This window comes from Rhincodon typus, chromosome 6 (genome assembly GCF_021869965.1).
Source record: "Rhincodon typus isolate 14 chromosome 6, sRhiTyp1.1, whole genome shotgun sequence".
Lineage (NCBI taxonomy): Eukaryota > Metazoa > Chordata > Chondrichthyes > Orectolobiformes > Rhincodontidae > Rhincodon > Rhincodon typus.
The window spans coordinates 17,803,159-17,829,375 of record NC_063337.1 but is presented as its reverse complement, the minus strand read 5'-3'; the positions used below and the strand labels follow the sequence as shown (position 1 = coordinate 17,829,375).

The 26,217-nt window shown below is 39.2% G+C and overlaps 2 protein-coding genes across 2 annotated transcripts in view; one reads left to right on the top strand and one right to left on the bottom strand.

Moving 5' to 3' along the window:
• Positions 1–26,217, bottom strand: part of atp10a (ATPase phospholipid transporting 10A) — a 209,487-nt gene that overhangs the window by 55,605 nt on the left and 127,665 nt on the right. The window lies entirely within an intron of this gene.
• LOC125483285 (ubiquitin-protein ligase E3A-like) lies at positions 9,802–18,104 on the top strand. The gene is made up of 2 exons (XM_048597762.1): positions 9,802–10,116; positions 16,672–18,104. The coding sequence occupies exons 1-2, from the start codon at positions 9,918–9,920 to the stop codon at positions 18,096–18,098; spliced, it is 1,626 nt and encodes a 541-aa protein (XP_048453719.1). The 5' UTR covers positions 9,802–9,917; the 3' UTR covers positions 18,099–18,104.

Genomic DNA, 26,217 nt, shown 5'->3' with positions numbered 1-26,217 from the left:
ATGCTGCTTGGCCTGCTGTGTTCATCCAGCCCTGCACCTTGTTGTCTTGGATTCTCCAGCATCTGCAGTTCCTACTATCTCTGATTAGTATAGCTATTCATTTACTGATGATTGCTCACCAAGTGTTGCCTAATTGAAAAATCAGATCTAACAGTAGATGTTTATTGGTGTGAGGCTTAAAAAGCACAGCAGGTCAGACAGCATCCAAGGAGGAAGTAAGTCAAAGTTTTGGCCCGAAACTTACCTCCTGTTCGGATGCTGTCTGACCTGCTGTGCTTTTCCAGCTTCTCACCTATAGGCTCTAGCTTCTAGCATCTCGCATTTGCAGTCCTTATTGTGTCCTAACGGTATCTGTTTTGGATTTTGTTAGTGCAAGCAGATACCGTGCAGTCTTCACTCTACCTCTTATGAGCAACTTAAGGAATGTACTATTTGTTTCAGTTGTCCAATCTGAGACTTGTGACCGATGCAACTGACATCACTAGCCCTGAAATTCATACACTATGTTGCTCAATTGTGTGGGTAAATAGAATGAAGTTTAAAAAGAAAAATTCAAATAAATAGCTTGTAACCTTTGAAAAACATACAGCCAGAATAGCCAGTTAGTAATTTGGCTCTTCTAAGGGCCAACAGAACAACAAAATACTAGAAATGGCGTATATGATTTACCAGAGCATAGTGATTTTCCTTTTGGCTTCAATATTTGGATTGAAAAAAATCCAATCTTTGCCTAATGCTCCATCTGGGTCATATTGAAATAGGCTGAATTTTAGTTCAGAAACATTGGTGTCCTCAAAGTGACAAACAATAATGAGATGTATTTCCTGAGTTGTAATAAATTTTGCATATCTTCTGTCAATCACAGTTTACAGTATTCCATGGTTTGGCTTTTTGCGAGGCTTTGGCATAGTAGACTGGTTAGTAAGGTTAGATCTCATGGGATTTAGGGAGAGCTAACCAATTGGATATAAAATTGGCTTGACAGGAGAGTGGTAGTGAAAGGTTGTTACAGGCCTCCAGTCTGAAAAACCAGCATTCCCCAGGTGCCAAGTCCACTATTGTTTTTCATTTGTGGTTTGTTATTGACATTGGTAAGACAAACCAGGGCAGGACTTACACAGTCAGTGGTAGGGCCCAGGGGAGTGCTGTCGAACACAGAGGCCTAGGAGCTCAGGTACATAGTACCTGGAAAGTGGCACTGCAGGCAGGTGAAGAAGGCATTTAGCACACTTGTCCTCGTTGGTTAGACCATTGCGTTTAGGAATTGGCACATCATGCTGTGGCTGTACAAGATATTAGTGAGGCCATTTTTGGACAAATGCATACAGTTCTGGTCACCCTACTATAGTAAGGATATTATTAAATTTGGAAAGGGTGTAGAAAGGATTTACAAGGATGTTAGCTTGGGCCTGGAGGGTTTGAGTTATAAGGAGAGGCTGGATTGGGTTTCCTTGGAATGTAGGAAGTTGTGGAGTGACCGTTGAGGTTTATAAAATCATGAGGGGCATTGCTAAGGTGAATAGCAGAGGTCTTTTCCATAGGGTAGGGGAATTCAAAACTTGAGGTCATAGTTTCAAGGTGAGAGGGGAAAGATTTTAAAAGGGTCCGGAAGGGCAACTTTTTCCCACACAGGGTGGTTCATGTATGGAATGAACTGCCAGAGGAAGTGGTAGATGCAGGTACAGTTACGACATTTAAAAGACATTTGGACAAGTACATGAATAGGAAATTTAGAGCATTATGAGCCAAATGCCAAGCAAATGGGGCTAGTTTAATTTGGGAACAAAAACAAAGTTGCTGGAAAAGCTCAGCAGGTCTGGCAGCATCTGTGAAGGAGAAAACAGAGTTAATGTTTCGGGTCCGGTGACCCTTCCTCAGAACCCTTTAATTTGGGAAACCTGGTTGGCAGGGATGAAATCGACTGAAGGATTTGTTTCCATGCTGAATGATTCTATGACTCTAAGACGGGTGCTGCATTTGTTGGGAGTGTTTGTCATTTTTGGTGAACAGGTGAAAACTTCATTTCTGATGAGAACATTGAAAATGGTAGTGTACAGCAGGATCTCTCTTTTGCAATGTTTAACAGGGCACAGGAAACCTGCTAATGCAGCAATTTCATGGCACTACAGCATGATTTTAGAGCTTTCTCTGATAACAGCAAATCATTTCTTGATTTCATGATTCATTGGCGCCTCATGGCTCACCACAATGGCTAATTATGTTGTTTCCCATCACCAGTGAGTGTATTATTGGATAAGAGTTTATTTTCAAATTGAAAGAACTCGAGATTGCCTCCGTGGGTTCAGCCAAGACCATTATCTTTACTCCTTAAGCACCGTAAGCCCGCTGACATTGTGCAAGTAATCCAATTGAATCAATTAGTTGCAAACGTAATAGAATTGTTTCATTTTGTGGGGTGTGTGTTGCTGAGTAGACTTGCATTTCTCTGTTCTTGACAAAGTGGTGCTGAGATTTCCCCTTGAACCTATCTGGTGGAATCCTATCTGGTGTAGGCTCACCCATCGTGATTTTGGGGAGGTTGTTCCAAGATTTTGATCCTGTGAAAGTGAGAATAGTGAAATTTTCAAGTTGTAGTGGTGTGTCATTTACGGATGATCCTGCAGGTGGTGGTGGTGTTCCCATGTGGGTGCTGACCCTGTACTTCTAGATGTTAGAAGTTGCAGGCTTGGAGGCTGCTGTCAAAGGAGTCTTGAAAAGTTGCTGCATTGTGTCTTGTATTTGGCACATGCTGCTGTCACTGCGCGTTGGTGATGGAGGAGTGAATTTTGAAGGTGCTGCATAGGGTGCTGATTAAGCAGACTGCTTTGCCTGCCTCTTCTAATGGAGTCAAGCTTCTTGTGTTGTCAGACCTCTGCAGATCCAGGTAAGTGAAGAGTATTCCATCGCACATTGTGTAGTAGATGGTGGACAGGCTTTGAGAAGTTAGATGAGTTGCTCACTGCAGAATTCCCAGGCTCTGACCTGCTCAAGTAGCTGCAGTGTTTATATCCCGACTCCCATTCAGTTTCTGGTCAATGATATTCACCCAGGATGTTGATGGTGAGGAATCAGTGGAACTATAACAACTAAATGTCAAGCTAAGATGTTTGGATTTTCTCTCTTATTGAAGTAATCATTTACTCATTACTTGTGTAATATGAATGTTACCTGCTACTTATCAGCCAAAGCCTGAATGTTGCTTATATTTTGAAGGTAAGGACTCATTCAGTATTTGAGTTGCAGATAGTACTGAACGTTTTGCAAACATCGAAGAACATCCCCACTTCTGAACCTATTGTGGAAGGAATGACACTGAAGTAACTGAAGCTGGTTGGAAGTAAAACATTACCCTGAGGAATGCATGAAGCCATATCCTGGGTTTGGAATTATTGATCTGGTGCTTGACTAGTCTGTTGGGCTATTTTGGCACAATTCCTCAGGTATTAGTGAGGAGGACTTTGCTTGCTAGCATGGTTGTATGTGGCATCATTTCTGGTGCCTAAGTCGATGTCAGGTAGTCTGAGCAGTTTTATTGCTTTTGACTTTTCTCTTGAGGTTTTGGTACAGCTGTGTTGTAGTTCTCAAACCCAATAGAGTGGCTTGGTGGACAATTTAAGAGTCACCCAAATTGTGGGTCTGATCATGTCAGCCAGAGTAGATAAGGAGAGCATGGTGCTTTCCTTAAAGTACATTAAGTGAATTTGATGTGTTTTTGTAGCAAACCATAGATTTTTGGCACTGTTACTGATGATTATTTTCCATTCCAGACTTTTTTGTTAATAAAGTGAATTTAAATTCTACCAGCTATTGTGGTGAGATTTGAACCCATATCCCAAGGACACGGTCCTGGAACCCTGGGTTACTAATCCAGTGACATTGCCACTAACTGTTGAGATCCTTGCAATCAGGGAGACAATGTTTAGATTTGTACACTCAAGCAGTATAGACTCTCGGATGTCCAAATGTTTTGCTGTTGTCGAACCCATGTTAGAATAGTGTTCAAGATGACAAGGCATGGGGGCTAAATAGTTTTTGCCTTAAACAGGGAGAAGAGAAAGAGAAGTGAGAGGAAGAAATTCTGACAAAAAGACAAAATGCTGAATAGCTTAAAGGAAGCGGAGAGCAGTAATAAATTGACTTTTCTTTGTGTTGGCAAGCTGTAACTAGTGGGATACCATAGTGATCACTGCTGAGGTTTTACCTGTTAGCAATCTTTATTAAAATTTGTGCGAACCAAACACGTGGTACTTCTTGACACAAAGATGTCAGAAATAAGTTGCCAAGATGACATGGAGAGGCTTCAAAGGAATACAAATTTAAGTGAGCGGGCAGAAATTTGGCAGATAGCATGTAATGTGGAAAAATTATCAAACTTATCCACTTTTACAGGAGAAATAATAAAGCGGTATATCATTTAAATGGAGGAGGTAGTGAAACCCAGTATTACAAAGAGATCTGGTTGTTCTGGTGTGTGAATCATAACTCACTCTGCTCCATGTTAACTATATTGGGAAGGCAAGTGTAATGTTGGTGTTTATTAGCGGGAAATGTAATGTAAAAGTCGGGACATTTTTACTCAACTGTACAGGGGCTTGGTGAGACCACATCTGGAGTATTGTATCCAGTTTTGATCTTAATTGAAAAATATATAATTGTATCAGAAGCAATTAAGAAAAGATTTACTTGACTGTATCTACCTCCGCGTTTAAAAATATTCAGTAACTTGGCTTCCACTGCTTTTTGAGGCAATGTTCCAATGTGTCTCAACCCTCATCCATTGCAGTACTAAAAGGCCAACTCCATTTTCAGCAGTGCCACTGCCCCCTGACCTACAGGGGAATGTCCTTTTCCTCATTCACCTTGTCAAGACTGTTCAGGATCTTATATATTTCAGTCAAGTCACCCTTCTTTCTCTTCTAAACTCCAGTAGAAATAAACTCAATTTATTGAATTTGTTGTCATGCAAAAAATCCATTCATTTTGGGTATCAATGTAGTACATTACCTCCTGGATCACTTCCGTAGCATTTTCATCCTTCCTTAAACAAGGACATCAAAACTGCACGGAACATGAGAGATTTGGTCGTTCCAATGCCCTATAATATAAATGCATAGCATGTTTATTTTAGGTTGAATTTCTCTCAAAATAAACACTGGCATGCAGTTTCCCTTAAGTACTTGCAGTAGCTGCATTGATTCATGTTCTAGAACACCTAGATCTTTCTGCTTCTCTGAATTCCACAGCTTTTCTCCATTTAAGTAATACTGTTTTTAATTCTTACCTGGGTTCAACACAACTGCAAAACTTCTGGATATCTGTGTCTCTATTGTGCTTGAGTTAACATTTTCACACATTTTACTCCATCTATCAGTTTTATGACCACTCACTTCATGTATCTTCATGTATCTTTATGCATCTTTATCATCTTCATAACATTTTCCTACCTATCTTTGTGTCAACTGCAGCTTTAGCTGCTGTCTTTTGCTCTGTTCATGAGTCATAGATGTAAGTTGTGAAAGGCTGAAGCACAGCACAGATCACTGCAGGACTCATCATTTCTTGTCAATCAGAAGATTTGTTTATGCATTCTTATTTTTTGCCAGCTGTTTTTGTGCTTATGTTGCTCCCTGCAACATGCACTCCTACATTGCATAATAATCTTCTATGTGGCATCTTGTCAAATAACCTCTAGGAATCCAAGTATGCAAATATGTCTGGCACCCTATCATTCACCGTGCATGTTGTTCCTTCAAAGAACTCCAATGAATTTATTTTAACATGATTTCCCATGCAGGCAATATTTTTTTCTGACTACAGTTTCCTTAATGATCGATTCTAACACGTTCCCTGTAATGGACATCAAGCTAGTTGGCCAGTAGTTTTGTTTTCTGCCTCTTCCTTTTTGAGTTGGAGAATTTCATAGATTCATCAACATGTATAACACAGAAGGAGGCCATTCCGGCAATGCAGTCTTGCTGATCAACAAAGATTTGCATACATTTCCATTTTTTCCAGTGTTTGGCTCATAGCCTTGAAGGATATGACAATGCAAGTGAATATCTAAACATTGCTGAAATGTTACAAAGGTTTCTGACTCAAACACCCTTTCAGTTCCATACTGCTGCTACCCTCTGATTGAAAAATCTCAACTGCTCTCTTAGTGTTCTACTTCTTAAATCTATGCCCCCTGGAAACTGACCTGTTGAAGTGCTACCTTGCCTTGGTTCCTGTTGGCTCTTATTTTCATGAGCAGGCTGCTATGAGTTACCTTTATCAAAGGCTTGGCTAAAGTCCATGCACACCACATCGGATTTATTAACGTCAACCTCCTGGTTACCTCCATATTGAGTTTGGTCAAATTTGTCATATGTAATCTTCCCTTAAATCCATTCTGACTGTGTCTGATTAATGCAAGTGTCTCCAAAAGCACATGTATTGTGTTTATCAGAATTCTTTGATTACTTCTGAGCTGAGACTGACTGATCTGTAATTTCCTGGTTTATTCCTTCCTCCCTTTTTCCTATAATGGAACAACATTAGCAATCCTCCATTCCTGTGGTACCCAGCCTGTCATAAAGAGGATTTCAAAATTACCGCCAGGACCTCTGATATCTCATTCCTTGCTTCCATCAGCAGTTTGTGATAAATCTCATCCAGTTCATAGATTTATCTGTTTGTAAGCTACTAGTACCTCCTCTTGTCTGACTCTTCACAGCCCTCCACCCTGATGTTTATATCTGTGACATCTTTTACCATTGTGAAGACAAACGCAGAGTATTCATTGAGTATTGTGCCCTCATTTTCCAGGTCTACATACAGATTACTTCTATGGTTCTTAATGGACTTAAATCTTTCACTAGTTCTGTTGTTCTTTATAAATTTTTAAAGAACTTTTAAGTTTTCCTTTATTTCATCTGTCAATATTTTCTCATGCTTTGCTTTGCTAATTTCCTTTTTAAGTTTTGCTGTCTATGATTGTTATACTCCTCCAGGGACTACCTTGTCAAGCCCTCAGTATCTGCCACAAGCTGCTCTTTTTTCCTTAATCCTGATCCTTTTGTCCTTTGACATCTGTGGTTCTCCGATCTTAGTCCCATCCTTTGTCTGTGTGAGAATAAATATGGCCTGTAATCTGGTATTTCCCCACATGAATGCCTTCCATGGCTCTGACACAGATATTTGCAAGTAACTGCTCTCGGTCTGTTTTCCAAATCATATGTTTGTAAAATTAGCCATTCCCCAGTTTAGAAATTCTGTTCTTGGTCCATCTTTTTCCTTTTCCGTAATTATCCTAAATTTAATTGCAATGATTGTGATCCCCAAATTGCTCCCATACTGATTTGCCTTTCATCTGCCTGGGCTAATTTCAAATTAGGAAGTGCCAGAAACTGCCCCCTCCTGTTCAGCTTTCAATGTCCTAGCTAGAAATTTCTCCTGGTTGCTATTTGAGTTTTGTCGCTCCCTGCTTTGCACACTAAAGCTACCCTAGTTAATATTTGGGTAGATAAAGTTCCTGACTATTACTGCTTATTCTTACACTTCTGAGATTTGATTACACATCTGATCCTCTGTCTCTTCTTGTTTGTCTTTGCCTTTGCCTTTGCCTTTGCCTTGAGTCTGTAGTACATACCCAATGGAGTTTTTGCCACTTGTATTTTTTTAAACTTCTACCCATAAGGCCTGATTTGATGAACATTCCGATATATCATCCCTCCTCACTGCTGTAATTGAAATGGTAATCTGAGTAACTAAGGTATCATCAGACCAATTCCAAAATCGGTGACCAGTCTACTTTAGCTCTTTGCTAATGTTAGAGTTTTAGAGTTGTTAAATGCACGGGTAAATGATCACCAGTAACAAAATTTGTAATAGGGCTACTTCATATATGGGTAGTCAGCTTCTCTTTGTTCAGTGTGTGTGTGCGCGTGAATGTGTGCCTGTTGCAGGGTGGGGGTGGGGAGAGAAATCAGTTAGCTCAATTGGCAGGAAAGCTGGTTTGCAATGTTGAGTGTTGCCAACAGCGTGGGTTTGCAGTTCCTGCACTGGTCGAGGTTACCATGAAGGCTTTGCTGCCTTCTTGACCTCTTACCCTTGCCTAAGGCCTGGTCACCTTCCGCTTCCACTGCCAGTTTTCCCCTTCTCACCCCTATTGAGAGAACAGCACTATGCTGTGGTAAGACTATGGCGACTTTGCCTTTACTATAATTTATGTTAATATAATTGAATGCTACGTCGAGCAGTTCATGAGTATGGACCTGAATGTATCTTGGTGGTCTTGTGTTGAAGTGCTGTTTATTGAACAGGAATCTGAATGTTTTAGAGAGTTCAGTATGCCACCTGTTGCATTAGAGTTGATCAGTCTTATTAAAATGTACTTTACAGCCAGGGGTGCAAAGGAAATAATAGAAAATTGTTGGATGTGCTGGAAGTATTTGAAATTTCTCAATTTTATTTCCAGAAATTAATCAAGGGTAAGCATAAAGGAAGCATGCATTTAGGACTTGAAACTGCTTTTTATGTACCATGGCCAATTGATTTTTCTTTTGAAGAAAGCATGTTCTGCAAGGATTGTGCCTGCTAAAATGTCACCACAGGAACAGCAAGTTTTAAAGGAACCTCTTTAAAAATAAAACTGGGAGGTAATGAAAGAGAAATAAGCTATGCAAACAGTGTAAAGGAATTTCCAATAACGTTCATACTTAATACTGATTTCTGTGTAGGTTTGAAGTCAGTTGGTCAAAATTAAAATTGTACTTTTTTCTGTTTGAAAGGTTAAAAGTGAATTGAATAGGCACTTGTCATTACTTTGTTTAATACAGTAAGCCCTCTTATCTATTTGTGAAAAAGTATGAGTAAAGGATGTTTACGCATTCTCTGCATTTGGGTAATGGATCACCTTCTGCCTTTTTAAAATGCATATTACCTGCTGTACTTTCATTCTCCTTGGAACTTTCAAAACTGAGCTCTTCAAAGATTTAAATGCTGCTTTATCTAAAAAGAATAAGGTTTTTTTTGAGATTTGGCATTTTTAGGTCCTGCATATGTAAATTTTTGTAGCTTTAGATGCATGGTGGTGTTGTGTGCCTTTGAATACACTTGGCATCTGATAGTGCAAGTGAAATTTTGAGGATCTGAGAACAAAATGCCATGTTTAACCCTTAAATAATTTCAACTATCTGACCTTAGAACTGCTTTAAAAGGAATGCTTCGCTCCTACCTAGTAAAAATTTATAATCTCCAATGCATGATTTAGGAAATCCTTTCCTGAAACTGATAATTGCCAAGAAAGCCTGGTGGGATCTCCGTGTGTCTGTGCAATGTTTCATTTAAGAAGATTGTGCTAATATCAAATTGGGAAAGTGGCGAAACTAGGACAAATCGTCATACTTCTAACTTAAGATGTTACTCTTCGTAACAAGTCCCTTATGGAACAAACTGTTATTGTACACAACTGTCATTGTACATGTGAATTAAATTCTACTGAAGTATTGTGAAGTAATTGCAATTATACTTTAAAGGGATGCTAAATCAATTTTTGTCAACTCTAGGGAACAGTAGCTTCCTTACTGTTCTTTGTATTTCTCTTCAGGTTTTTCTATCTACTAAGAACTTTATTTTTTCTTAGAAATATTCTGCAGGTAGAACGTGTTGTGGGGAAGAGTTGGGGTTGAATGCTGACTCTCAACAATGTATTATTGTACAAGTCATTTAAATGAAACATTGCCGTGCTCATGCAGCACTGAGCTTGGTATTTGAAGGCTGTACTAATCCCTTTGCCTACTGTTTTGAATGTTTGCCACAGGAAGCGAGCAGCTGCAAAGCATCTAATAGAACGCTACTACCACCAGTTAACTGAGGGCTGTGGAAATGAGGCCTGCACGAATGAGTTTTGTGCTTCCTGTCCAAGTTTCCTTCGTATGGATAACAATGCAGCGGCCATAAAGGCCCTTGAGCTTTTTAAGATTAATGCAAAACTCTGTGATCCTCATCCTTCCAAGAAAGGAACCAGCACTGCCTATGTGGAAAACAGCACGAAGAGCTCCCACAGCATTATCTGTTGTTCAGAAACAAAAGTGAATAAGCGAGAGATGCAGGCCCAAAGAGAAGATTTTAAAGGTGAGTTTTAAATACATATAGATGACCATTTATGACAGTGCATTGTGACCTTATAGAGATCTTTACAATTCTAAAGGTTTACAAGGCGGACACACAAGTTTCCCTTTGTGGGGAAGAGCAAAACTAGAGGTCATTGCTATAAGACAGCCACTGAGCTGTTAAGTGGAAAGTACAATAGAAATGTCTATAAACAATTGATTGAGAATGTGCACTTTGTGCTGTAGAAGATGGTTGAAGCAAATAAAGATGTATTAAGAGGAGGCGAGTTAAATAGAGCAGCAAGAGAACAGAAGATAATGCTGGTTAAGCTGGGTGAGAATGGATGAAAGGAGGCTCAAGAGAAGCATGAATACTAACATTGGCTGGCCAGACAGTTCCTCACCTTGACTTTCCTACGTTCCCTGTATCCCTTGATTCCTCTGCTGATCAAGAATGTATCTTTCTCAGCCTTAAATATGCACAAGGACTCTGTCCCCACAGCTCTCTGGCAAGAAGTTCTGAAGACACGCAACCCTTTGGGAGAAGATATTCCTCCTCATCTCGGTTTTAAATTGGTCCTTCTTTATCCTGAGACTTTGCCCTCTGGTTCTAGGCTCTCATGAGGGGAAATACCATCTCAACATTTACCCTGTCAAGCCCTTTATGAATCTTGTATATTTCAATGTGATTGCCTCTCATTCATCCCAAGCTGTTTGTCTTCTGCTCATAAGACAATTCTTCCATATCAGGGATCATCCTAATGAACTGTCTCCAATGAAATATCTTTCCTTCCATTAGAGGACCAAAACTGCTGTCAATACTCCAGATGTGGTCTCACCAGCTGCTTGTATAGTTGCCATCAGAGTTCTCTACTGTTATAGTCCAATCCTTGAAAAAAGGGACAATATTCCATTAGCCCCCCGATTATCTGCTACATCTGTGTCCCAGTTTTATGCTCAAGTACCCCTGAGTCCCTTTGTGTTACAACTATATCTGCATTTTGTTCTCCATTTAAATAATACAATGTTCTTTTGTTCTCGTTTCCAAAATGAACAACTTCATATTTTCCCATATTTTACTCCATTTGCGAACTTCATTTGTCCACTTATTTAACCTGTTAATAATCTGTCTGTAAACTGTTTGTATTCATCTTGCAATTTACCTTTATGCCTAATTTTGTCATCTGCAAATTTGGCTGCAGTACATTTGCTTCCTTCCACCAGGTCATTGCTTAATATTGTAAACAGTTGCGACTGCAGCACTGATCCCTGTGGACCCCTGCTAGTTATTGGTTGTCAACCTGAAAAGAATACCTTATCCCCACCCACTGTATCCTATCCAAGAACCAATTCTCCATCCATTCCTATATACTACACCCAAATCATGCGTTCAAATCTTATGCCTTAACCTTTTGAGTTACCTTGTTGAATGCCTTCTGGAAGTCTACATACAGCACATCTTGCTCCCGTCTATCCATCTGGTTGACACTTCCTCAAGAAATCTAACAAATTAGTTAAACATGGCTTCCCTTTCATGAAATCACGCTGACCTTGCTTGATTGATTTTCTAAAAGTGCTGCTGTTACTTCCTTAAGTGGTTCTAACATTTTTCCCAGCCGTAGATGTTCGGCTATGTAGTCATGGCCTAAAGTTACCCATGTGGTGCTTCCCTTCCTATTTTTTGAATAGGAGTGTCACATTGGTGGCTTTTGAATCCTCCAATCCTTCCTCAGAATTCCAATATTTTTGGAAAATTTTGGAAAACAATGCATCCACTATCTCTAACTACTACTTATAAGAATCTAGAATACAAGCTTTTCAGGCCAGGGGTCTTATCTGGCTTCAGCCCCATTAGTTTCTCTAATACTACCTCTCTAGTGATGGTGCAGGTATTTAAATCCTACCCTTTAGTATTAATAGGATGTTTGAAGTATCTTCCACTGTAAAAACTGATGCAAAATATCTGTTTAACTTCACTGTCATACTAGGTTGGAGATGGAAAGAAATGATTTATTTGTGTGTGATTTCAGAGTTACAGTTTAGTGTAACAGTGTTTTAAACTTGGCATAAATGGTGACAGAACAAGTGGTGAGTTTAGGAAGTGTATAACAACGTTAAGACGATGGGCCCTTGTGGTGCAATGGCAGTGTCGGGCATGGGTTTAATGTATGTGTAATGGGTGTGCAATAACATCTGAGTGGGTTAATTAGAACATATGTATAACAGACAATTCTCAGAATTGTCTTAACTATCAAATATACCTTGAACATAATTTAATAAATGTTTTATCTTGTATGGCTCTGAAAAGAAGTTCCAGACTTGAAAGCTGTAATAAATTGAAGCCGGAAACTTAACCACAACATATTAATATCTGCAAAGCATCTAGGATGGCCAATTAAAGCCTTTGCTACACATCTTGACTATGAAGGCTCACCTGCCTTTCGGCTGTTTACAGTGAATGAGAGTATTGGCAATCTTCCCAAGTGTAAGACTTGAGCAAATTTGGGAACGGCTAAGTTGAATGAATGTGATTGGAATAATCAAAACAGATGTTATGATAGGGTCTTGAGCCACAATGGCAGTGTTCCTACCTCTGAGCCAGGAAGCCTGCGTTCAAGTCTCACCTGCTCCAGAGTTGTGTAAAATCATCTCTGAGCAAGTTGATTAGAAAATATGAAAAAACATACAATAATCCTGTCAAACTGTATTTGCCATTATCTACAAAGCTGCATATATTAATCATGCTGCCGTTGAGATCTGAAACTCTCTCTTAACCTCTCCGTCTGTTTCGCTGTCCCTCTCTTCCCCTCATACTTTCTTCAAGAAGTTTCAGAGAACTCACCTTTTTGACTGTTTTTGGCTATTTGTACTAATCGCTCTAGATGTGGCTTGGTGTCAAATTCTGTTCATGTTCTTTGATAAATCTGGGGTTGTTTTTCTGTGTTAAATACATTTACTAACCGCAAGTTATGTTCTTATTTGTTCACAAGGCACTATGGGCCTGAGACAGTCTAATTCCTTTACTGAAAGTAAACTGACCATATCATTTGTGTCAAGCATGGAGGTAATGAGAGCAGTTATCTCCTGTTTTTCTCTGTCCATATTTTCATAATGCAAAATGCACCTCAGTATTTGGATGTTCCGTGTAGTTGCCCATTAATTTATAGCAAGGTTCTTTGGCTATTAGCCTTGGAATTCAGAACATAACCTTCTGTATGCAATTCATTTAAATGCTGTTGACCATTTAAAGTTACGCACAAACTATTGATGGCTAGCTTAGGCCCCGTTTCTTCCCTGTGTAGAATTTACATTAAAGTTGTGCTTGGATTGGAGCAGAAGGAAGGGGGAAGTAGGTTCATGGCATTCGATGATGATGTGAGCTCTGAAATAATGTCACTACTATTCTGCCATCTAGTACAGGATTCTTTTAAGAACACATTGAGATTTCAGCATGTACACAAAAAGACTTTCTTTGCTTCTGAAATGCTATTTTAAACAACAATGCTCAATGTTACAAAAATGATCTTTCCATTTGAGCACAATTTCTTAGCTAGCAACTTTAAATGAGGCAAATTTGCTAACAGATTTTGTTAGCAAGTGTTTCACTTTTTCTTTAGATATCATAAAGTAAGTGACTTACAACCTCAATAAATGGCTTAATACATTTTGGAAGAGATGATGTCTTTTCAGGTTAGCCAATATTGCATTAAATTTGTTCCAAAATCATGCTCACAAATGCACCTATGGAAAGAGCATGCGTGAGTTAAATTAGAAACTACTTCAGTTTCATTGCATTGAGAGCAGATTGGCCATAGGAGAACCAAGACATTTCCCAGCTGCATTAGTGAATAGTTCCACAATATTGAGTGCTCTCCCATTCCAGTTTTATTTTTTTAAAAACAGATCATTTTGGGTGAGCTAACCTGTCCAGTTGACACTTTAGTAGCCTTTAAACACCTATCATGTATATATTCATATGATATTTTTCTAATTTGGTTACTGTTACTGTGGTAATTATTTTGAATAAACCATTGAAAATCTGTACCAGTTTCATTTCCTATTACCTCTTTGATACGATTTTCTCATGTTTAAAGTGCATTAACTGACTGTGGAAACTTATTCTGTTGCATTTCTTTCATAGACACTATAATGCAGTTGGCTTTGTTGGCTTCAATGTGTTAGTTGTACTGTCTTCGTGATAAACGTACACTACAGCTATCCTTCAATCTTGGATTTTGGGCGTGCATTTAAAAATGTGCTACATACACAACAAGTAGACTTTTCAGTGTGATATTCCCCTGAAAGTTGATTTTTTTTTTTGTACTTTTAATTCTTTCTGCAAAATATAAGATGATAGGTTGGCGTCAACATCATGTGCTTGCATAGTGGAGTAGAACTCTTTAGTCTATCTCTATAACAATGTGACTTTGACATTTTGGCAGATGAAGTATAAAGTGAATAAATGTGAGCTTTCCACTTAGGTAGCAAAAACTGTAAGTCAGGTTATTGTTTAGCAGTTGACTGGGAGAGGGAAAGGTGCAAAGAGATCTTGTACACCAGTCACTGGAGGCAGGTATGCAGGTACAGCAAGTGGTGAAGAAGGCACATACTATTCTGGCCTTCATAGTGAGAAGGCTTGAGTACAGGAACAGGGATGTCTTGCTGCATTTGTGCAGGGCCTTGGTGAGACCACACCTGGAGTATTGTGTGCATTTTCAGTCTCATTATCTGAGGACGGATGTTCTGGCTATGGAGTGAGTGCAACAGAAGTTTACCAGACTGATTCCTGGGTGGCAGGTCTGACATGTAGAGAGACTGGATTGGTTAGTACTATATTCAGTGGAGTTTAAAAGAATGAAGGGGATCTTGTGGAAACCTATCAAATTCTAACCGGACTAGACAAGGTAAGCACAGGAAGGCACTTCCTGCTGCCCGGGCAGTCCAGAACCAGGTGACATTGTGATAAGCCATTTGGGACTGAAATGAGAGATTTCTTCACTGACTGACCCTGTGGGACATTCTGCCACAGAAGGCAGTTGAGGCCAAAACACAGTGTATAGTTCTTGGGGCCAAAGGGATCAAAGCTTATGGAGCCAGAAAAAGGAACAGGGTACTGAGTTGGATGATCAATGATCACATTGAATGACAAAGCAGGCTTGAAGGGTTGAATGGCCTAATCTGGTGCCTATTTTTCTATTTTTTTTTTAAGGGTTCCTATTATTAAGTTGCTGAAGTAGTTCCTACAGGAGCGTTCATCCAACAGTTAGCTTAATTCTAATCCTGTAAATTTTTCTTGACATGAGCATTGTTGGTTTTTTTTTGTTAGAAACTCACTTCTACCAAATCCCAGTATTGACGTGAGATTTTTTGAAGTGAAAGAACCAGCAGAAAATTTGGCAAATACCAAAAACAATGACGACAGAATGAAAAGGAATGGAATGAAGAACCAAATATAAGGCATTGTGTGTCCATTTTCTTCTCCTAGTTCCAACTCGGATTCATTCACTGCTTTCAGACTAACGTTGAATTGCTACCTTGGAGTCCCGGTGGCACACTTTATGATACTTTTTCAAAGAATCGAGAACACGTGCTGGAAATGTATTGTTACTTAGCATCACTGAAACAAAGTTAACATTTCAGTTATCAACCCATTTGATAGAGTGCTGACTGAGGTTTCTCAAATGTTAATCTGACTTGTTTCTTTAGATACTGATGGAGCTACCATGTTCTTCCAGCATTTTCTATTTTGGATTTCTGGTGTCGGCTTAATTTCTCTCTCTATCCTAACTTTTTGCAGGTACTTCTTTTTAAGCAAGACGACTTATTCTTCAATATAATTAAGTGATTTTGCACTGAAATGAAAATTTTGCTTGACACATTTTTCTCCTAGTTATTTATTGCCTAATTGGTCAGTTAGGAAGATTATATCTGTTGGTGAATCAGACTATATGTCAGAAATGTTTTACAGTATGCATTTGCTGTAATTTTTTTACGTAGTACATCTAGATTTATTAAAATAGTTGTATTTTTAATGTTTACTATTTCTTGGAAACAGTTTGATAACCAAGATCAGATAAATGTTATGTATATTAATAGTGAGGAAAATAATTTTTCATTTGTGTGACGTGGGCGTTGCTAGCTGGCCAACGTTTATTTCCCATCACTAGTTGCCCTTGAGGTGGTGGTGAGCTGCCTCCTTGAACTGCTGCAGTCTGTGCTGGAGGTAGATCCCACAATGCATTTAGGGAGGAAATTCCAGGATTTTGATCCAGCGACAGTGAGGGAACAGCGATACATTTTCAAGTCAGGATGGTGAGTGGCTTAGAGGGGAACTTGCACGGTGATGTTCCCATGTATCTGCTGCCCTGTCCTAGATGGGAGTGGTTGTGGGTTTGGTCACAATTGTACTATCTATCTTGATTCCGTGCTACCTTGCTATCTGTAAAGCATATTACTTAATATAGCGATGCTGCCATTAGAATGCAGATATAAAGATCAAACAGTGTATGGAATTATTTCAGGTTGCTGTCTTAATTATAAGAATTATAACCATCTGCTCATTGTGTTTCTAATATAGATGTGAACTATCTAACTGAGGAAAAGGTATATGAAATCCTGGATTTGTGTGGAGAACGAGAAGACTATTCGCCATTGATACGTGTGATTGGCAGAGTTTTCTCTAGTGCAGATGCTTTGGTACAGAGCTTCCGAAAGGCCAAACAGCATACTAAGGAAGAGCTGAAATCCCTTCAAGGAAAGGATGAGGACAAAGATGAAGATGAGGAAGAAAAAGCTGCTTCTGCAGGGTCCATGGATGATGCAGAGGCATCTTCATCAAGAAGTTCTTTTGGGGGCTCACAGACAAGAGACAACAATGTTCATAAGTTAGGACCTGATGAAATATCTATTGATGTTGATGCAGTCAGACGGGTCTATAATAAATTGCTTTCCAATGAGAAGATAGAAACAGCTTTTCTTAATGCGTTAGTGTACTTGTCACCAAACGTGGAATGTGATTTGACTTATCATAATGTATATTCAAGGGATCCGAATTATCTAAACTTATTCATTATAGTTATGGAGAACAGCAACCTTCATAGTCCTGAATATCTGGAAATGGCTCTTCCACTGTTTTGCAAAGCAATGAGCAAGTTACCCCTCCCAGCTCAAGCCAAATTAATTCGACTATGGTCAAAATACACTGCAGACCAGATCCGTCGAATGGTGGAAACCTTTCAGCAGCTCATTACATACAGGGTCATAAGTAATGAATTCAATAGTCGAAATCTGGTAAATGATGATGATGCTGTTGTTGCTGCTACAAAATGCTTAAAAATAGTGCACTATGCAAACATTATTGCAGGCGATGTGGACACGGGGCACAATGAGGAAGAGGAAGATGAGCCAGTTGCAGAATCCAGTGAAATTACTTTACAAGAACTACTGGGTGAAGAACGGAGAAATAAAAAAGGACCCCGGGTGGATCCCCTCGAAACAGAGTTGGGAGTGAAAACAATTGATTGCCGAAAGCCACTTGTCTCTTTTGAAGAATTTATTAATGAACCACTAAATGATGTACTAGAAATGGATAAAGACTACACTTTCTTCAAAGTTGAGACAGAAAATAAATTTTCCTTTATGACTTGCCCCTTCATTCTGAATGCTGTAACCAAGAACTTGGGTCTTTACTATGACAACAGGATACGCATGTACAGTGAACGCCGAATCACTGTCCTGTACAGCCTCGTACAGGGGCAACAGCTGAACCCTTATCTTAGACTTAAAGTCAGACGTGACCACATCATTGATGATGCACTTGTTCGGGTAAGTTTATTTTTCACTGTGATTTGTGTACCATGTTATGCTGCAATTTGTGGATTAATAGAAGAAAATAATACAAAGTGTTTTGCTACAGTTAATAAAGTAAACAATTTTCAGTTCAGAGTAAAAGCATATTTCCCATGTTTTGAAGGGTGCTTCATGTCAAATTCCATGTTCCAGTAGAATGAAGGTGAAAAGTTTTCTCCCTGGTTTTGCTCTACCCAATTCTCGTGTCTACAATTTAATTTGACTAAAATCAAAACTAGCTTCGAGTGTTTTTTGTAAGTGCTGAGTTCTTTACAATAAAGTGCGTTCCAAAATTAAATGTAGATTTGTGATTGGAAGAAATGCATCAATGTTTTTAGTTTGACTTTTGCTAAGATTGCTAGTAACGTTAGTTTTGAAATGTGCATGTAACATTGAATCTAAATCTGGGTCATATTACCACTGGAGGTTAGGAACACCCTTTTTTTAAGCTGAGTTCTGTTTCAGTTTCAAGCCAACATCCGTCCATTAAAGCCTTTTGACAAGGTACTATAATGTACCACCTTTTTGTTTTTGGAAAACGCACATGTAGGCAAGATCTGGCTTTGAAACTGTGACCCATAGCATCAAGCCTTTCAAAAGTCTCAATGTACATTCACTTGTAAAGTTGCTGACTTTTAAATTGCCAGTGGGATGTGATACATAGAACATCACCTAAATCTGGCTTAGGCTGAGTTTATCCAATTCAGATTGTGTTTTACGTGCATGCACTTAAATCTTCTGGAACAATTAATTAACAGTGGTGAGGTGCTGTGTGGTTTCACTCTTAACTGCTTTGCTCTGATGGAGACCAAATATACAAAATACTCATATGATTAACAATAATCATTACAGTTTCTGTTTGTACACTAGTAGAAACTTCAAGAACTTGCAATCCTCTAACCCATTTATGAGAATATTAATGTAAATTAATGCCCTGGCATTGGCTTACTGTCTTGTATCATTGCTTACGTGTGGTCTTAACTTGTATGCTCATTCTCTCACACTTGGGTTCCCTGATGCATGCCCGGCATGTGCAGGCCCTTTGGCATGTGCATACTCTCCACTAATTCTACCAATCAGGGCTGAGCACGCATGACATCTTCTTGATATTCCTGCTTTTTCCTTCACTCAGTCCTGTTGGTGTTGGAAATTTTTTGAAAAAAATCTGAAAGATGTGAACGATCTATGTACCTACATCATTCAGACTCCAGCAGTTAAGCAACAGTTTGCCACGAGAATTGAGAAAGCCAGTCTATGCTGCGCTTGTCAGTGACACCCTCACTCTAAGGAATAAAAAATCACAATTCGTTAATACTAAAATGCTGGAGTTTCCTGATTGATCACAAACATTTCAATGAATTGGGCCATTGTTTGGATTTGCTTCTTCAATACAACCATTTCTTCACATAACACTTTTTTTTAATTGCCATGGAATTGGTGACCTCACAAGACACAGGTGGACATTTGACGCATTCTTCTGACATCATACGTAAAACAGCTATTAACTGAGTCCCGTTGGTTGGATGGCAGGCGGTGTGACAAATGGAAATGGTCATAGTGTCAAATGGAGATACTGGTCAAAGTTTTTATAATGTTGGTATTAGTGTATATAATTGACTCAACTGTTGACCATAATTTATTGCATCTTATGATGCCTTGACTGAAATTAAGTGACACGTTTCTAACTAATTTTTGACAGTACTGTTAATGTTCTTTTCAGTTGCATTTTCCAAATGTGGTGTTCCCAGGTTAACTATTTTTAGTGATTCCTTTTGTTTATTTATGAAATGCACGTGTTACTGGCATGGCCAACTTTTCTAGTTGATTCTTACTTGCCCTTTAGAAGTTAATTGTGAGCCACTTTACATTGAATGCAACGGTTCAAGAGAACTGTTGTTAAAGTCGTGGAACTATCTAGAGTGATTAAGTCTTGTATCAGGCTGGCATATGACTTGGAGAGAAACCTCGGGTAGTGATGGTGTTCACCTGTGCTTGTTGCTCTTTTCTGTCCAGGTGGTTGCTTTGAAAGATGCTGTGGATAAAGCCTGGGCTAGTTACTGCAGTAAATCTTTTATTCTGTAGTCACTTTCCACCATTGGCAGAGGAACCACATGCTTTACGTTGTGAAAATTATACCATTTGAGCAAACTGCTTTCTTTGTTGACAAAATGGAATAAAGAGTATTAGAAGCATTTTAGAACTCAAAGGATAAAGAAACTGTCTAAGGGGGGAAGAAAATGAAAGTAAACTGAGATACACAAAAATGAACAGTAAAAGCTTCTCTTGGTATGTGGATAAAAAGAGACAAATGAAGGCCCGTTTTGGGAAGAGACCAGACAGCTTATAATGGAGAATAAGGAAATGGCAGAGAATTTAATTAAATATTGAGGAAGATAGTAAAACCTCCCAGAAATGTGAAAACCAAGGAATTTGCTTGAGTGAGGAAATGAAATATATTAGTATTTGTAAAAGAGTAACCCTGGAAAAATTATTAGGACTAAAAGTTGATAAATTATCTGAACGTGATGATCTATATCCTTGAAAGACGTGACTCTAAAAGTCAAATTTCAAAATTCTATAGGCTCCAGAATCATCCTGCAGATGGAATGTACAAAATGTAACCCCAGAGTTTAAGAAAGGAAGGAAAGAAAATGTAAACTACTGTTCTGTTTAGCCTGACACCAGGAGTAGGGAAATGTTAGAATGCCTTATAAAGGATATGAAAACTGAACACTTAAGAGTAGAGGTAGGTTAATGAAAAGGAAATAATGTTTGACAAACCTGTTGCAGTTTTTTTCAAGGATACGTTTACAAAATGGGTAGTTATTAAAGTGCATGGGATAGGGGGAAATATACAGGACTGACATGGACCAAGAATTGCTTAATGGACAAAATATGGGATAATTCATTCTCCGGTTTGTTGGGTATGGTTAGAGTACGATTGGAGCTTGGGCCCAGTTGTTAATAACCCATGTCAATGATTTGGACATTGGGATCAAATATAATTTTTCTACTTTGACACAGAATCAGATGGTTAAGATCAGTTGTGAGGAGGATGAAAAGAGGCTTCAAAGGGATTTAGATAGGCTTAATGATTGGGCAGGTGAGGTGATAGGTTAGTGTTATTATCACACAACTGTTAATCTGCGGAGACCCAGGTTATAATTTGGGGATCTGGGTTGAAACCTTTGACAGACAGTGGAATTTGAATTCAATAGAAATCTGGACTTGAGAGTCTGATGTGTATTGTCTGGAAAACCCATCTGGTTCACTAATGCCTTTTTTAGGGAAGGAAACTGCCATCCTCAGTCTGGCCCACATATTACTCCCGCAGCAATACGATTAACTCTTAACTGGCCTCTGGGCAATTAGGAATGGGCAATAAATGATGGTCCAGCCAGTGATGTCCACATCCCTTGAAAGTCCTTTTCTTTAAAAAAAAAGTCAATCATGAAAAATTGAGAAATTATCTACTTTGGAAAAACAGAAATATAGTCTGTTTCTTAAATTGTTAAAGATTGACGATTGTTCATGTCCAAATGTGAATGGATGTCCTTATTCATGAGTCATTGAAAGCTAATTTACAATAAGAAATTAGGCAGGCAAATGACATGATTTTTAATGCTAGAGGATTTGATTTTCAGGTGTAAGGAGACTTCAATAATAGAGCCCCAGTGAAGCCATTTTGTAGTATTATGTACAGTTTTGGTCTCCGTACCAAAGAAAGGATATACTTGCCATGGCATGCGTGGTACAAATCGCATGACTGATTCCTGAGATGGTGGGATTGTACTACAAGGAGAAATAGGAAAGAATGAGCATGTATTCTGTATATTTTAGGAGAATGAGAGGTGATCTCATTCAAACATCAGGTTTTTGCAGGACTTGATAGAGTGCATGCAGAAGGGATCTTTCCCTTTGCTTGTTTCTAGAACCAGAGGGGTCAGTCTTGGACTCAGGAATAGATCACTTGGGGCCAAGATGAATTGGGATTTCTTCAGAGGTTGAGAATTTTTGGAATTTCTGACCCCAGAGGACTTTCGACGCTGAGTCATTGAGTATGTTCAAGACTGAAATCACGAAGGTTTCTGAATATTAAAGACATCCAGGACTGTGGTAATAGTATAGGAAGATGTTGTACTAGAAGATCAGACATAAACTAGTTGAATGGTGGAGGGGAGCCAAGTGGCAAACTGCTGTTTCCTTTGTTGCTTTGCTGAACTTCGTACATTTTAGAGCTGTGCTTATCCAAACAAACAGAATTCCACTTCTCAGTACAAATATGAATATTCTCCAGAGGCATACAGGTGAGAACTGCTTCAATATCTGAAGAGTTGAAAATGGAAATAAACAACTATCCATCAGAGAATATCTCCACTTTGTATTGGAGCAAAGCTCATTGATGAAACAGCTGAAGATGATTGGGCTGAGAACAGTCCCCCAAGGACTGTTGCACTGAATTCTGGGGCTGAATCAAAGTTTCTAACCATCCTTTTGTGTAAATGTGTCTCTAGCCAGTGGACAATTTTCACTACAACTAACAAGCAACACTTATTCACCAATACCTGCTTACCGATGTTCAGTTTAGATTCAGAAGTAACCACTGGTTCCAGATCTTATTGCAGCTTTGGTCTAAGCATTGATGAAGAGCCTGAATTACGAAAGGTGAGGTGAGATTGGCTACCCTTGCAATCCCTGGGAGCTTTTGATAAAAGTGTGGCATTAAGGAGACAGAGTAAAGTTGAAGCCAGTGGCCACTGGCTGGAGAAGTAGTTCGTAGGTGCCTTACTTTGAACTGTAGCTGCTCTGTATGGCATGGCAAGACTCTGCACAGTCACTTCTAGTACCATTGTAGACAGCTGCATGTATGGCAAGTAGATTGGCAAGGATGAAAGAATGTGGTTTTTTCCCCCTTATTTTACATCTCTCACCAATTGTTGCAGACTCAGTCTGTCAGATATGTTGCTTCAGCAATGCTGCTAAGCCACTTCTGGTGATGGACCTTGAGGTCCCCTGCTCAGATGAAATTCTTTGTCCTTGCTTCCAAGTGGTATTTAACATCCTCAACTGATGGATCAGTAGTCTGAAGGTGAAGTCTGAAGGAAGTTTCTTCACTAATATTTGACTTGATGTTGTCAGGTGTCATGGTTGGGAGTTAAATGTTGAGCACACTCTGTGTCATTCTCTTTTCACGATACGAAAGTGCTACTATTCATGGGTGGCCTGCCCTGCCAATGGGACAGGACATGTACAAGAATTGTGACGGAGGAATGTGGAATGTTGCCTGTAAGGTATGACTTTGTCAGGCTGTTGCATGAGTCTGTGCAGCAGCTCACCCACTTTTATGGCCCAAGTTCCCAGGCGTTAATGAGATGGACTGCATGATTGGCTGATCTGGATATGCCTTTATTATATCTGACTCAATCCCTAAGTTGTTGCAAGGTGGGCCATTTAACATTATTGTATATGTATTTGTACATCTGTCATCTGAGAAATATTTCCGGTTTACCTAAATTAGATAAAACTATTTCCATACAGTTGGATGTTTGTCTTCTGTTGTATTACTTACTATTGCTGCTTCTAGTCAAATTTCATGAACTTCTTGGGGATTTTTTGGTCTATCCCTAAAGTGTGATTACAGATGACAGGTGGAGTTGTCTTTTAGGATTGAACATGAGCTCTCTAGCAGCCTTCCACCCTTATTAGCTGCTAATTATCTGCTTTGTATTGAAAGGAGAATTGAGAAAATTAAAGAACAGCGTATTTGGGTGCAGGAGTCATGTGTTTATGCTGCATAGAAAGTAAGAGCAGGAATAGCCTGTTTTGCTATTCAGTGTGATCATGGTTGACCATCCAACTCAATACCCTGCTTCTGTTTTCTCCCCATACCCTTTGATCCCTTAGCCGTAAGAACTGTCTAACTCCTCCTTGAAAACGTTGTGTTTTGGCCTCAACTGCTTTCTGTGGCTCAGGCTTCCATACGCTTAACCCCTCTCAAGAAATTTCTCCGCATCTCTGCGGCCTGCCTTGTATCCTTAGACTGTGACCACTGATTCTGGACTCCCCACTCATTGGGAACATGCTTCCTGTGTTTATCCTGTCTAATCCTGTTAGAATGTTACAAGTTTAAGGTGCTCCCACCCCCTCAATTCTTCTTAACTCCAGTGGATATAATCCTGACCCAGGCTTGCTTCCTAAGTCAGTCCTGTTGTCCCAGAAATCGGCCTGATAAACCTCTGATGTGCTCCCTGCATAAGACAATAAGGAGAGCAAGACTGCATACAGTACTGCACGCACTCATACTGTACTTTTCAATCGAGTGTCATGGGTTCAGTCTCATAGTAAGTGAAACTAAACTAATTGAAAATGAAAGACTTCCAATTGTGTAGTACTTTCACAACTAGACTTCTCAAGCACTTCTTCACAGTCCTTGTACTTTTGAAGAAGTTCTCACAGTTGTATGTGGGAAATGCAGCAGGCCATTTGTATATAGTGCACATTTACAGACAACACTGTTATAATGAGATAATGGTTTTGTGATTTTTGCAGCATTAATGTTGACCAAGGCATCAGGGATTGCTCCCCTTTTGTGTTCAAAGCCATGTCATCTGATGTTTTAAAGTCCACTTAAGGGAATGGATTTGTTTAATCTTTCAAGTGTAAGGTAGTGCCTCCAAAAGTACAGTACTTCAACTCCTGCAGTGGAGTATCTGCCTTGATCTTTCTGCTCAAGGCCTGGAGCAGAATATGAGCCCGCACTTTGTCAATCAGAGGTGAGGCTGCCATCTAATGAGCCATGATTACTGGCATAGGTAGCTCTCATTGTTTTTTTTAAAAAAAAATTTAAAAAAAAAAAAATTTTTTAAATTCACCCATTTCGAAACTCTCCTTTGGGGTAAGAGAATCTGGCTTGGACATGAGTTTTGAAGCACATTGGTTCTTACTGCCTGCAGCTACCAATACAACGCACCTAATCTACACATCCCCAAACACTACGAGCAATTTAGCATGGCCAATCCACCTAGCCTGCACATCTTTGGATTGTGGGAGAAAACCCACGCAGACACGGGGAGAATATAAAACTCCACACAGTCGCCCGAGGCTGGAATCGAATCCGGATCCCTGGCACTGTGAAGCTGCAGTGCTAACCACTGAGCCACCTTGCCACCCTAAAACCAAAACATATCATTGTCTTTTGACTGAGAATTTAAATCAAGATTCTGCTTTCTCAGGTAGATGTTAAAGATCCAACAGCATTTTATTGAATGAGAATGGGGAATCACCCCTATAACCTGGTGAACATTTATTCCTTAGTCTGTTGGTTGTGGGTGTTCTGTGCAAATTGGTTGTTGTGTTTTCTAAATTCCAAAGTGACTATCCTTCCAAAGTGCTCCACTGATAATTTAGAAACTTTTGGGACATTGAGAGCTCACGAAACGTGTTAAACAAATGTAAATATTTCTTCCTTTAAAACTATTGACTTTAAGTTTCAGGCTCACTCCACATGTAAACCTGTTCACTGCTTATGCTATTGTAACCCTCAAAGTAAAGGAACTTAGCAGCTGCAAATTCATCACAATGACTGAAATCATATCTAAAGAACTAATGACTTACAATATTTTCTAATCAACCTGTACAGTGACGTTATGGGTCTGGGTGGGATGCTGCAATGGTCAGCGTGGACTTGTTGGGCCGAAGCACCTGTTTCCACACTGTAGGGATTCTATGATTCTAAAATTACTGGAACACACAAATCCTGGTTTGCCCTTTTCTCTTGCTGATGCATGATTCTATTTCAAATAGGCCTTTAGTTGATTGATACAGTTAACATTGATCAATGACATAGTTGCCAAATGTAGAAATTACATAAATGTGTTAACTTTGGACAAGATATCATCTCTTCTCAAGTTTCTTTGTTCTTTATGGGTGAATGCTAAACCGTCTGAATGATGCAATTACCTTCTTTACAGCTATGATTAAGTCTGGGTTAAAGATTTCAAGACACCAACTGATGTATGTGCTTCACAAACCAGGCAGAGGGAAAAATTGACTAATCTAATGTAATTTGTCTATCCCTCTCTGTCATTCAAGTGAAATCAAATCTCAAGATTCTTCTGAGCCCAGCCCCAGTTTAAATTGCTTTCCCCCACTTCAAAACAGTAGTAGATCAGCAGCCAAGATGATTATCTGATTAGAGATAGTAGGAACTGCAGATGCTGGAGAATTCGAGACAACAAGGTGCAGGGCTGGATGAACACAGCAGGCCAAGCAGCAT

Coding starts and splice junctions, on each gene's coding strand:
- LOC125483285 (XM_048597762.1), top strand. CDS start 9,918: ATGGATAACAATGCAGCGGCCATAAAGGCCCTTGAGCTTTTTAAGATT. Junction 10,117..16,671: donor CCAAAGAGAAGATTTTAAAG/GTGAGTTTTAAA, acceptor TTTCTAATATAG/ATGTGAACTATCTAACTGAG.